Here is a 14,401-nt window from a genome sequence, read left to right on the forward strand (position 1 = left end):
GCCTCTTTTGCTCAATTTTAACAAGTGCTGATGGAAAGCTTTGTGCTGGCAGCATAGGAAGCCCAAGTGCTCTGCTGCTACAGAAGATGGTTAGAAATAACACTGTTTCCCTCAGGCTGCGCAGTCAGTATGGTTCAACCAAATACGCAAGCACCATTCTGCAACACCAGGAATCCAGCCCATTCAGTGTGTGACTACTGAAAAGGCACTGCTAAAAAATGCTTAGCTACTGACAGCTGTAGTAGGAAACTGGGGTGGGAGATCTGTCTTATTGCAGAGAATTGCCAGGACCTGTCTGTGATGAATATAAAGGCAGTCTCTGAAGCTACTGGGCGATGTTTCACCCTGTTTTCCTCTAGCTTTGTACCTAGCTCCCCAGCTGATTTCACTGCCTATGCCACACAGCAACTCTTAGACGTTGATTGGCTGTAGTTACTGACATCTTCAGAGAAATTCCAACAGGCAGAAAGGCTTTTTATCCCAGTGCTGTTCAGTCCCACACCCCTTGTGTCCGGCGCAAAACACCTTGCATGCAGTGTCAAGATTGGCTGGAGATAAGGCTTCAGTTACATCACTAGATGGAGCTCACAACATAAGAAATACTTGACTTACAAGAGCCAAATGCTGTCTTATTGATTAAACTGGCTGGTTTAGAAGCAGCTGATGTGGGAGGAGTGGCAAACTAACCTGGGGGAAGTTAATGGAGGGGGGGTACTAGAGAATGGGGGATGAGGAAGCATGAAGTTAAAAGCTGTTGCTTTGGGGTGCAGATTTAAGCTGCAATTTGGTGAGACACATTGTTCTTTGAGGATCTGCTGCATCCCATATTTGTGGATAGTTTGGGCACCTGTCCTGAGAGCATGTTGAGGAAATATGACTGGTAAGGACAATTACTACAGGATGATGGCATCTTACCAAGCACAGGTGTATGTGGGCACATTGTCTCTACAGGCACATACACATCACAGAATAAAAGGACAAATAGTCATCTGTTTGCATGAGTTTGTTTCAGCCTTTCTCACACTCCAGGCAAGTTGTCTCACTGACATCACTGGGAGGAACATACTTTCTGTATGACCAAGGCGTCCAGACTGATTCCCTTGTGTTCACTTTCTATAACATTCATACTATCCAATCATACTAGGCAGGAGGGAAGGAAATTTTAAATTCCATTTCTGTCAGCATCAACATCAGAATCAATCAAGGAACTCATCGTTTGTCAAGTCGTGGAGCAAAAAGAATTCCAAATTACAATTGTAACTAAGCAACCTAGCCTGACTAGTGAGTGGTATAGAAAATGAAATTAGTGAAACATTTTGGTAACTGATTTCAAGTAACATATCTTTTAGGTAAAAAAAAAATTTCCCTCTTTCCAGAGACATTTTGCAAAAGAAGGAAGCAAAACTTGTTGAGAAAGTTATTTGTTGTGATTTACCTGGCTAGTAAGCTCTTTGGGGCAGGGATCATCAGGACTCTTTTTTTCTGTGGTTATATTGCACCTAGCACATGGGATACGCTCTGCCACTTGTGGCCTACGCATATAACTAAGTTCAAACAAATAAAAGTGGACTACAACCAGATTAAGGTACTTCATAAATAGGTTGTAAAGGTTCAACACATGTCTAGTGTCTGAGTATTACATGTTAGGGGTTGGTGTAAGGCACTTGCATCACAATAAATGTTTATCAAAATCTGCCAGTGATTTATTAATGGATAGATCTTTAATGTTTGGTAACCACATTATTAATGCAGTTCCAATATAGACAGTGGTGAAATGTTGATGAGACCAGCACCAGGGCAATTGTGCCAAAACTCAGCATCCTGATGGACTACACATGCAACCCAGCCCATCTGTGGGGATACATGACTGGAGTTGTCTTCACACTTAAATGATATTGGCTTTTCTAGGTATAAATCAAGAGGGAAACCTTGTGGGCCAAAATCTTTTCTGCCATGCTTTAATTGGCTCAAGCAGAATCATACTAAGGACGAATTTGTTCTCTTTTGCTATCTGTCAGCATCCCTGGGGCTTTAAATCCAGCATAGGAGAGATGGTATCTCTTGCTGCCCTCATATCTCTTTGAAGTTGGAGTCCTTCTAAAGCCTTAGGCATTAACATACTCCTCCGCAGCCAGCCAGTGACATCGGCAGCATGTAGTGGCTGTAGTATCATTCTTTAGTTTCTTAATAGCACAGTATAATGACTAGCTCTGTTACCATATCACTGACACAGAGCATTACTAATTATGATGATTAATGGGTTTAATTTACTTAGAAAGAATAATGTGCAATAATACCACTGTCAAAGCTGAAAATCTGGAGTTCCAGCTTCAGATCCTGTCAGCACTGTTGTTACAAACCCTTTTGTGTTGGAGAAAAGTCATTGAGAGATGTTATTTCCCATATGTTTTAGAATACAAGCTGCCTTGGGAATTTTCCTATCCACTGATAAGGCTGCTTTGCCACCAAAAAGGCTCTTAAGAGAAATTCTGCCTTACTTTTTCTTTCCTGTGCTTAAAGTTTTCTTTAATGATGCTTTTATAAACAATAAGAAATATTTATTACCTGTTGTGTGGAAGTAAAGGAGTCTGCTGGTTTTTTGTAGTGGTAGATGAGAGAGAGCTCTTGGTGGTAAAGAATATGAATGGTATTATTTCATTTGAGGCTGCTGGCTGGATAGGCCCTGTAGTGCTGTGTTTTCTAGCTCCCAGGCTAACTGGTACTGCCTATTGCAGGTCTGCCTGTCTCCTAAGCTCGAAGGAGCAATATTGGAAAGGATTGCTTACATCAGGGTAGTTTCATGCTATTGCTGTCGATGTACAATTTGAAAAAAATAATTACAATTTTTTGTACTGTCAAAGCCTCCAAAGATGATTGGCGCTCCAGTTGAGCTGATTCAAAGGTGGTATAGCCCCTGCACGCCCCATATCTCTCCAGGACAGCCTGGCTGCTTTTCCAATTTCTTCCCACTACCCAGGTTTGTCTGGCTGTGACTTCTATGCACCAGACAGTTAAGTTTCTTAGATCAGCAAGATCACTTCTGCGCTCTGTAAGCAAGGCAGAAGAGGTCAGATACAATGCACCATTGTCTGTGATTCAGGAATCTTTATGGCTTTAACTGTTGATTTAATTATCTCTTCCTGTAGGCAAGAAACATTCCCTGGAGGTAAAATAATAAAAAAATCCACATTTCCTCTCCCAGCTGTCATTCTGAGATCTAGCGACTCTGTGCTTACAGCAGCTATAAATAAACTGTGCTTAAGCCCTAGTGACTGTTATGATTCTAGTGAGTCACCCAATTGACACAGCTTTAATCTGTGTATCTCTGCCTCTTCTCATTACTTATCTAGTATCACATTTTGTTGTGATCTATGCTCATGTCAGTACTTTGCATCAGGGTCTGTGTCTGGCAAAGAAATAGCTCACATGCCTATAGCACTGTCTGTTAAGCCTTAATGCTGCAGAAGCATTAACAAATTAATTGCTCTGTGATTGAGGGGAAACTGAGGTGGGAAAAGGTCAGCCAAGGCTTCCCAACTGATTATTGACAGTCAGGAATAGCAGGATGTAGCTATGCGCCCCCTTAGCCAAGGCTTCCCAACTGATTATTGACAGTCAGGAATAGCAGGACGTAGCTATGCCCCCTTAGCCATTGAATGCTGCTTTCTAACTTAAATCTTGTCTAATCTGTGCTGCACATGGCATAGGTGTTCGACCTTTCTTCCAAAATCTCCTGTTAAGCTGCTGGCTGGAGCAGTTGCCCTTTAATATTGATGCACATGAAGGTCACAGTTGCTTGCTCATGATCCTTGATAGGAAGATGATATTTTTCAGGTACACTAGAGGAAGGAAATCTGAGTTATTTACAATATTTAGCAAAGAGTTGTCAGAAATCTGTGATTTTTCCAGCCAAACCCAAGTCTCATTGAAGCCTGTACTTAGATTTTTCTGGCTTCAATGAGAGTTGTATGAAGCTATTATGCTGCCAGCCACTGGTGTGGCGAGGTGCTTAATGCATTTAAATAGGATATGTTTCTCCCTGCTTCCTGCCAGTGGTCCTGTCAGTGGACCCATATCAGAGGCTTATTGAGGTGGAGGTTGCATATCGGTAATGAGCAAAAAGGTGTCTGATGTACTCTGCAAGGCACCTGGAGAGTCTGTGCTTTTGGAGAAAAGCCTTGCAGAAGGAAAGGATATTGCTCCAGTTATGAATATCCTAAGAATTGTGACCCAGGCAGCCTGCCTTGTCCTTGCTGAGCCATTCAGAGCCAGCATGTTGTGCTCCTGGGGCACCCCAGGAAGAGTACTTCTCTGCAGAGCCTTTGCTGTGTGCCCTCGTCTATACCAGCCTGCACTGTGTGCTGCTGGGCTTACATACCCAATGAACTGTCAGCTTGCCAGAAAGCTTGTTTAATTCTTCAGCTGCCTCTTTGGCTGCTGGGTCTAACCATAAAAAAGGGAATCTGAAACCACCCACAGGCCACTGCAACAGGGAACTCTAGCAGTCTGTCTCTCACCTTATGCACTTTCCAACTTTTCCTCTGTTTTCTATCCTTGCTTTTGAGTGGGCTCTTTGCTACTAGTGTGTGCAGTAGAGGAGACTGTGCAAGATCCTCACTGAACCTTGTGCTTAGCCCACAGTTTTACACTGTTTATTCCATCACTGCCCCTTCTCTCCCTCATAAATCCAAGTCAGATACATCTAAGAGCCTGCCACTGACTACTGTTGTCTGCTTTCTCTCCAAGAGTTTATCTGTCATAGTGCTCAGATGTGGCCTTCACTCCACTCTTGAGCTGGCAGAGCATTGGATTAGGCATTAGGGAGAGCAGGTTTCTGTGCACTTCAGGAAGTGACTGGTGAGACAGAGGGCAACTCCTGTGTCTCCACTTCTCATTTGCAAAATAGGACAAGCCTTCTTTCCTCCCCATTTTTTCTCTATTTTTAGATAAAGCCTCTGAGGTGTTGATATAGAACAAACACACAGTGCAGAGGGGCCCTAAAGATTTCATTTGAGATATTTAAGAATGCTGTAATATCCGAGGGGATATTTTGGGGCAGAAAAGAGTTTGATGTTGAACTGTATGTGATTCCTTACTGGCACAGCTCTTATTCAAGTATCCATTAAATCTGTCTCCCCTCAAATCAAGCAGAATCTTCGGTATCCATTCCCTCTTGCTCCACTGAAACAGTTAATAGGTAATGTTCTTGTTTGTAGTCCCGCCAGGAGTTTTTTAATTACCTGTATGGTTTTATTACATAATGGCAATGTTTGCTCCATTAGGCTATTGGCATCTTTGCAGGAAGCAAACAAACCTACTGGCATCCATCAAGTTGAGTAATTACAGAGAGTTTGTTTACTTTTTTCAGTTTTCCTGATCAATACTGGCACTGGCTCTGCAGGTTGGGCTCTGAGCCTGGCTGCTCATGCAGCCGGTGCTTATCCTGCTGCCTTAGCAGTCAGCTAGTTGGGAGGTGATGAGGGCTTGATAGTTGTGAAAGAAAAGGAAAGGGACAGACAAATGCTATAGTATCATTCCCAAGAGCCTAGGCACAGGCAATGCCCAGATTGTGCCCTGATCTCTTCCTGTAGTATTTTACAGCTAGTGGAATCTAGACTTTTGTACCATAGTTGTTTTTTACAGGGAGTTGGTAAGTGCCTTTGGCTGGTTGTGTTTAGGCAGGCTGGGTATCTATTCTATGGAGCCTTCTGGGTTAAACATCTGTTCCATGTGCATCCCCTGTTGTAGGAGGCCAGGTCCACTGACCCAGCTCCTGCCTTTCAGGCCTATGTTAAGAGAGCCCAAGTGTATTCCCCTTCATATCCTCATCCTTATGTGCTCAATTGTCCAAATAAGGTGTGAAATGCTACCTAGCGGAAGGGAATCTTCTTGCATTGTAGCTAGCAGTAAGATAAAGTGCAAAGTAGGAACAGCCTAACCCAAGGCACAGATACAATGTCATTCTCTCTATCTTTCAGTCATTGCAGTGTATTGGTGGGGAATTGTGCCAGCCAGTCATATTTAGCAGTGAAATACTTCAGTGACAGACCAAATAGACATCATCATGGTAGAAGTAGCATCTCGTGCGTAAGCCCTCCTTTCATGGCTTGTTTATACAAATGCTCTGGAGTGGGTCACTGCTAGCTTGTGGAGACCAGGAAAGGCAGAAGACCCTATTCAGCAGAAGAGGGAAGAAGTTAAGGGACAGCAGGAGGTTCTGACTCCTCTTCTGGTGAGGGCAGAAGGGGAAAGAAAGGACAAGACATTGAACTAAGTGGTTTCCATCCTGAACAGAAACACCTTCTGTGTGCAGAGACAGAACCTCTTCCATCTGTGTTAGAATTTAACTGGCAGGGCTTGGTAATGTGTAAGGATTGTGTGGCCTGACCCTCATCAAGTGGAATGTGTTAGGCATTGCAAGGAGAGTGCAATGTCATCACTATTTGAGCAGTGAGATGTCATATAGCCTAGTGCAGTGATTTCCTGAAGAGAAAGGAAGGTGCAGTGAGCTCTGAGGGGAGGTAAGGAGACTGAGCAAGGATGGCAGAGGAGCAGGATAATTCATATAAATGGCAGTGCTTTAACACTACTCTCCTAGACATGATGAGTCTGAATGCCCTGATACAAGGACATGTCTGTGGAGATAACTATGAATGGGGCAGCCATAGAAGAGTAGAGGAAAAGCCACATACTCTCCCACTCAGTCCCTGTCACCTTTCCTCCCCACAATGAGAGCCTGTGGGAAGTGGAACAGGGCCTTATGTGTTGGCATTCTGTTGATCTGAAAACTGCTGTGTCTTGGAAAGTCAGAGCAAAGGTTCATAATTGAATCTAGCAGGCACAGGAACTCAGCTTGGGGGCTGATTGGTATTCAGCTCTGGTGCAAAGTGCTTAAGAAAAAACTTATTAATTTCCCCTTCCACAAAGAGCAGGAGTGCGACAGTAATCACAGTATCAAGTCATAATAATAAAAAAAACTCCATTGAAAATAGCTGTTAAGACTCTGGAGGGTTCAGCAGGGGAAGATTGTATTAAGATAAAGTAGATTATAACACCGGTGGACATTAAAGGTTGTCATTGTATGGTAAATCACATCAGGAAGTCACAAAAGCTGCTCTTTACACAGTCATGGATAGAATACTCTGATATAGCACCTGATTTATTCTCTGCCCCTGTTACACCATCCCTGGCAAACTTGTAGGCAGAAAGAGGAGAGGAGGAAGGGAGAGACTTGCCAGCTAGATTGGATTTCCGAGCTGTGGTTTTGGGGAAGGTTGGTGGGGCCAGGCATGTTTGTCCCTTCCCCCTCTGCAGGGTGCTGGGGCTCTGCATACTTACTGCAATGTAAAGGCATGGACTGAAGCTTTCCCCCAAACACTTCTCTCCTGTGGAGCAGCAGCAGTGATCTGAGTAGGATACACGTGGTTCTAGTGCTGTATGTCCCACAGGGAGCATCCTGTGCTTCCCTTGATTATGGAGGCTGCCAGCTGTGCTCCCCCACTATTCAGACTGTCTCATTGCCACCACAGAGGCAGCAGCCCACCGGCAGTCCCCAGTCCCCAGTATGTGCATCCCCAGCCTGGAACATACCCCAACCCAATCCCTAGCATCCCCAAATTGTCCCAAGCACACCTACGTGCCTTTCAGCTGACCAAACCCTTTTGAAACCTGCCCTCTCCGTTCTCTGCCCAAACTAAATTGCCAGAATCTCTTTACTCCTTACTTAACACTAACAATCCAGGAACAATGCAAGAACACATTTAAACCTGCCAGGCATTTCCTGGTGGGTCTTTACACATCACATAGCTTGAGCAAAGCCCTTTCACTGTTGGAAGTGTGAATGTTGGTAAGTGGGCAAGACAAGGGCTACCGGCTCCCTCCTCCCTGGCCAATGCTCTGTGTGCATCCTCCCAGGAGTCTGACCCAATTCTGTCTCAGATATGGATTAAACTAATGCCTAAAATCACCCCCCTTCCCATTTTGCAGCTGAATGCTTTCAAACTCCTGCCTGTCATAGTCCTGTGTCCTTGACAGATAGTCACTTTGGATTCTGCCCCAGATCTAATGGTAATGTTTTACCAGATAGTCGTACCAGCAAGGGCTGTGAAAAAACCTGAATGGACAGGGGTCTGTGAAGGTCTTTGCCCCCCACCCCATGATTTTCTTCTATACAGGTACTACTGACACCTGCAAAAGAGTCTTTGCTAGTGCAGCCTGTGTTGCTTTTGCAGGTGGTTTAACTGTAGCAGCACTGAATTCCTTCCAGTGGTCAGAGCAAGTACTGTACCCTCCAGGAGCCGTGGCAAAGGTTGGAGCACTGTCATCTTCCTTCCACGCTGAAGGTGACCTACTCTGTCACCATCAGAAGTGTCCTGGAGATGCAAGGTGTTGCCCTGTTAAACTCCATAACTGACAGCAAGGTCTGTTAGAATCTCCAGACTGGTCCTTAGGTGAAGCCCAGCATGAGAGACCACTTTTTTTGGGTGCAGTTATATTCAAAACTTTTCCCAAAACACCAAACTTTTCCCAAAACACCATTTTTTTCAACTTGCTTTTTCAGATCAAGCAAATACTGTTTTCACACTTCTCCCTCCAAACATTGTTTGGAGTGGAAAGCTGTATGGAAGCAGTATCTTTCCACCTTTTCCTAGGGAAATGTTGTAGTGCTGTTTGAGCCATTGAGAAGAGCGTGGACATAAAGGTCTTGCTAAACTTGCACAAATGTCTCTTGCACAAATGTGCTTCTTCAACTAAAATGTATGCTTTTTTCCTGTCTGACTCCCTGATGTCTCTAGTTCTGGGTAAAGAGTCAGTATGCTGGTTTCATTAGTGCTTCTGAGTTTTATGATCCTGAGAAGTAAGGAGAAGGCATATTAAGTATAATAGGATTTTGCTGAAATGAATGTTAGCTTGTGTAGATTAACTTAGTAAATTGTTTCGCCACCTAATATGCACATTTAGGAACAATTTTAGAGTGTGAAAACATTTAAAAGGAATGCTAATTTCAAGCTGAGGGAAGTATGTTTGTGTAGAGAACAAGAAAGCCAGGACTGGCCATGCAAGAACCAACTGAGTTAATTCTGATTCTTCTGGTTCAGCTGCATTGCTATGTTTGTCAATGTATTTCAGATGTTTTGCCTGCCATGCTGCTTTATGAGATGGAGGGAGAGGAGAAATAAGTCACCACATTCCTAAAGTATGTCAAAGAGAAAACACATGAATAATAAAATGAAAGCTGTGGCAACACCCAAAGAGCTGGAATGAGAATGGAATAGCAGGCTGTATATTGCAAACAAGCACTATGATTAAACTGCATGGTTTCAGCTAACTTGCTAATGTATGGCTTCCCAAAGAGCAGCCTGGATTCACCCAGGTACTGAGCTCTGTTGAAAATACGAAGCCTGTTGTGGGCACTGAGTCTGTTTGCGTGTTCTGCCAAGGTCATATTGCCCTTCCTATTAGAAGCAGAAGAATGTTAGGGGTAACCTCACTCTTAGTGTGCCCCTGATACCTCTTTTCCCAAATATTTAAGCAAGTGCATTTTGCTGGTACAGAGTTTTTTTGAAGTAATTTGAAGTTGCATGTACAAGCACTCAGAGGAGTCAACATGAACATTTACAGACTTCTGTGCTCTCCAGTTGAAACTGTTCTATCTGACTCACCTGGCCAACAGCAAAGGAATAGCTGCTCAAGCCAGTAAATTTGTATCAAAATTTTATGTCCAGTGCAGAAAAACTCAGTGAACAGCTCTGAATAACGACTACACTTCTGGAAATCTGTCCTGGTTTCGGCTGGGATAGAGTTTTCTTCCCAGTAGCTGGTATAGTGCTGTGTTTTGGATTTAGAATGAGAATAATGTTGATACCACACTGATGTTTTCAGTTATTGCTAAGCAGTGGTCAAGGACTCTTCAGCTTCTCATACTGCGCTGCCAGTGAGTAGGCTGGGGGGCACAAGAAGTTGGAAGGAGACACAGCCAGGACAGCTGACCCAAACTGGCCAAAGGGATATTCCATACCGTGTGACATCATGTCCAGTATATAAACTGGGGGGAAAGCTGGCCAGGGGCCGCTGCTTGGGAATTGGCTGGGCGTCAGTCAGCGGGTGGTGAGCAATTTCATTGTGCATCACTTGTTTTGTATGTTCTAATTCTGTTATTATTATTGTTGTTGTTGTTATTATTATTATATTTTCCATTCCTTTTCTGTCTTATTAAACTGTCTTTATCTCAACCCACGAGTTTTACTTTTTTTTCCAATTCTCTCCCCCATCCCACTGTGGGGAGGGGGGGCAGTTAGCGAATGGCTGTGTGGTGTCTAGCTGCCTGCTGGGTTAAATCACAACAAAAATCTGTTCTCCATCATTGTAGAATCACAACTTGTGTATATTTATCCTTACACAACTCTGTGAAATGTGACAGTGCCAGGAAGTTTCATCTGGTTTATACAAAGGAAGCTAAAGAGGTGACTTGATCACAGTCTTTAAGTACAAGGAAAAGATTTCTGATAGTAGAAGGCTCATTAATCTAGCAGACAGTGGCCACAGAGAGATCCAGTGCCTGGAAGCTGAATAGATGGAAGTGTGTCTAGTCTGACTCAGACTGGAAATAAAAAAAAAAATGCAATAATTAAGTATTGGAACAGCTTGCCTAGGACTGTGGTGGATTATCTGTTAGTAGAAATCTTTGAATCAGGCTGGGTGTCTTTCCAAAAAGTGTAGGATACCTTAGGTGGCTAGGCTTGTTGCAGAAATGAGGTTGTCTGTTTTCTAGCTTGCACTAGGTAGGAGACTGTGTTATGCAGGTTAGTGATCAAAGTGTTTCCTTTTGGCTTTAACAGCTAGGAGCCTTGCTCTTGCTTCCACATCACATCCACCTTCTTATAGCAATATAAAGGGTGTATAGAGATGCCGTGGATAAGGTCCCACAGCTCATTAAAATCAGTGGCCGGTTGGTTGCCGACTTCAGAGGGGTCAGGATTTTACTCCTTGTCATTTTACTGGTGCCTTTGATTCCTCCAGCTATTGTCTATGGCACGATGGTCCCACCAGGAGAGCTGTGCCTTGTAGCTCTGGATACCTGTTGTTCAGTTCTTCTGGCTGGTGCAGGGACTGGTCACTCCCCATGTGAAAACCACTTCTAAGCTTGCAGCTGGTGAGGCTCTTTCAGCGTAACTGCAGGGTGTCCCTAACTGGACTCTAGCTGTCTGTTATGGCTGTTTCTCTCTGAATGTTAGTATTTGAAGCAACAGAGAAGCTTAGGGTCAAGATCCTGGGGCAAGGAGAGAGAAGTTGTAATCTAGGATAGACCAGCCAGAAGTGGTTGTTCTGGAGTTTCTCTGACAAAACTGAACTTTGTCTGCTTTCTTGGCATTGGGAAGCCAAAGAAACTGTCTCCTCTAGGTCATCTCTACCTGCTTCATGTAAACTATTTTCCAAGCACTTTTCTGAGCATTTGGTCTTGCTCCCTCAGGGGGATTCCTACATGATTTTCCCAGGGAATTTCCCTCTGGATCTTGTGCCAGACATGCATTCCTCACACGCTGGGAAGTATAAGATACCCAGCCTGAAACTGCAGGTACAAATAGACTCATGAGGCTCTATGTCTGAGGTCTTAGTTCCGTCATCTCCTGTTGTCAGAAGCCTAATGAGCTGTGTTATTAAATGGCTCTACATTGTTACTGTGTGCTGGTGACGAACATGGCCAGCGGGCAAAGAGGAGCTAAGCTTCCCAATCATATTGATTTCTCCAGTGCTCACAAATTTTGGATTGCATTGCTGACAGGGAGTTGGTATAGCACTTTAGTGACTGCCCAGAGCCTCATCCCACTTCGGGAAGGCAAATGTGACCCACACCAGTTGCTACAAATTAGGCAAAGGAAGGAGCTCAGCACATCTGTCTCAGGAGAGAATGTACTTTGTGTATTTTGAATCCAGCCTAAGAACTCCCTAAGGTGGGGAGTTTATCTGTAGATGATTCCCTTACTCTTGTTTTGGCAGGATTTGAGGCTGGGTTATCACTATGATTTCTACTGTGACAGTACATGGAATCCCAAAGGGCACGTTCCTGCTCTATTAGGTACTGAGAAACATTGTCGCTTCCCCAGAGAGCTTGCAGCTGAGGTAGGTAAGATGGTCAGTGGACAAGGGGAGAAACAGGCATACACTGACTTGCTTGTCCATTTGCCTCACCTGGGTTGGCCAGGTGGTTATTCCAGCTCGGTTGTTGCATATTATGTTGTTAAGCCCCAGTTCATTACTTGCTCACATGTCTGAATGCCAGGGCTTGCTGTGAGGGAGTGATTGGGAACCTGAGGCTGGTGGTGTGGACACAGTAACACTAAAGCATGTACCTGTTTATTGCAGCCCTCCTGAGAAATAGCCATTGTCCCATGAAAGTGACATGTCAGATCCTGTTCAGAGGGCAGAAGGTATGAGTAAGCACTTGGAAACAGAAAAACAAACTAGGAGAAAGTTTGCCTCATTACTGAGTAGCAAGTTGTTGATAACTCCCATTCCTGCTGGCTCAGAGGGAAGGAGATAGTGTCCAAGTATTTCTTTCTCCTAAGGGCAGTTTTGATTTAGGAGAAAGGAACAGGAAATAACAGTGGTATGAGACACAGGTAATGCAATTATGATGGTATAAAACTACCAACAGGCACATCCTGAGTGACAGAACGAGGCTAAGCTGTGTCTGGAGTGTGGCAGAGTGGTGCCTAATTCTCCATCTGCCTCCCTTGCCTCATAGTGGGATGTGCTGTAGGGAGCTGGAGCACCAGCAAGGGGGTGACAGGACTGTGAAGGAAATAAATGTACCTGTACAGAGTGCTGCCCCTGGGAATGGCTTGCTATTAATAACAGTAATAACATATGCCAGGATGTGGAAGAAGCATCTTTTGTAAAGTGCTGATCACTGCCACTATCTGGGGTAGAAACAAATTGAAAAAAATTGTTTCATTATTTTATAATGCACAGTAATGCCACTTTTGTATTTTTTATTATTTCCTCACGTATAAATTTTGTCTGTAGGAGAGCTGTTTGGTTTTAGTAGGCCATGCTGCAGATCAGCAGGTAAATCGGGGTGCTATATGAGGAAGGGTGCTCAGCAGCCCTAGACAGCCATAACTAGAGTAGCCAGAACAGAAAGGTCCCAGAAGCTAGCTGCTCTGGAGTCTTATCCACTGAGACATGTCACGGTCAGCTTGTCCTCCCTCTGCCCCAGATACACTGCAAACGGAGCAATTTGGAACACAGCCCAGATCCCACTGGAGCAATTGGGATGCAGATGGCAAGGAAAGCTGAAGGTGATTTCTTCCTCTCCTTCTGCCATACTAAACAGTGAAGGTACAAAGAGAAAAACCTTCCCTATACAAAGGAAGAAGGGGCAGGGGAAGAGAGATTCACAGAATTCAGACAGTTCTTGGACCAAAATCTGTGCTGAAAGTGAGCTGCCTACAAGATCAAGGGAATCATGGGATTAAAGCATGTGGATGCAGTGCAGAGAATGTAAACTTGTGCAGCACTCAGGCAATAAGAAAGAGGTCTCCCTGAGTAGAGATCAAAGGTTGTTCTGAAGGAGTTAACCTGGGCAATATCCAAGTACTATAGCTTCAACAGCTTTTCTTTTATTAAGGAAAACATTTTTGTCATTCTCATAAACTATACTCAGCAAAGCCTCCTTATACTGAATCATTTATTTTTCCACAGGGAAAGATGGCTGTGAGTGTAGGCTCATTATGGAGAGAGTTGCAATGTGCTTGTTTGCATTGATTGAATGAGAGCATTTCCTGCTGTTCCCTGATGCAGTGAGTTTCTCTAAAGGTGAGTAATCTCCAGTCCCTGAGGATATTACTTACAGGCAGACCGTGCAGGATTCAGGCTGGCTTCCAAGGCCCCAGCCCCAGTGCACACTGGGTCAGAATCTGGGGACGTTGATCAGAGCTGCAAGGATGCTTGTACAACTCTGCTAGTACCATAGCTTACAAGAAATGTCAGTGCCTGGGTTTAGAGAGGTCACAGTACAATGGAGTTCAATGTCAAGTCATTTGTAACGAAGTTTCTGTGAATGGGGGGCTTCTGATCACCCTGGGTATATAAAACAGCCCCCAGACAGAGAGCAGGCAGGGAGAGCAGCTGCCACATCAGCACAGCTAGCCAGTGAATTGCCTAATAATCCTAAGCATGTCACAGTGCCCTTTGCTGTGGCACTTTGGCTCTATCACATGTGAATAACACCCATAATAGCATATTACTTGTATGAGATGTCAAAGAAAATGCCTAGCAACTTCTTAAGGTTTCAGCTCTCTGTTCTCCTCCCAGGCAGCAACTGAAATGGCTCTGCTTTTTCCTACTGTGCTGGTCACCCATGCAGAGCTGAAAGGGTCCCCTTACCTGTGTTATCCGT

General features: G+C 44.2%; 1 protein-coding gene across 5 annotated transcripts in view; it reads left to right on the forward strand.

Moving 5' to 3' along the window:
* UBIAD1 (UbiA prenyltransferase domain containing 1) overlaps positions 1-14,401 on the forward strand; it is a 105,781-nt gene that overhangs the window by 23,691 nt on the left and 67,689 nt on the right. For 2 of the 5 annotated variants that reach the window (XR_008235908.1, XM_052791702.1), the window contains one exon: positions 13,705-13,818. The exons of the other annotated variants lie outside the window; for them this stretch is intronic. Coding sequence is in view for 1 of the 2 variants with exons in the window: in XM_052791702.1 (XP_052647662.1) it covers positions 13,705-13,775 (71 nt within the window). In the remaining variant the exon portion in view is untranslated. The remainder of the gene's footprint in view (positions 1-13,704; positions 13,819-14,401) is intronic. 5 annotated transcript variants of the gene reach the window in all.

This window comes from Harpia harpyja, chromosome 7 (genome assembly GCF_026419915.1).
Source record: "Harpia harpyja isolate bHarHar1 chromosome 7, bHarHar1 primary haplotype, whole genome shotgun sequence".
Classification (NCBI taxonomy): domain Eukaryota; kingdom Metazoa; phylum Chordata; class Aves; order Accipitriformes; family Accipitridae; genus Harpia; species Harpia harpyja.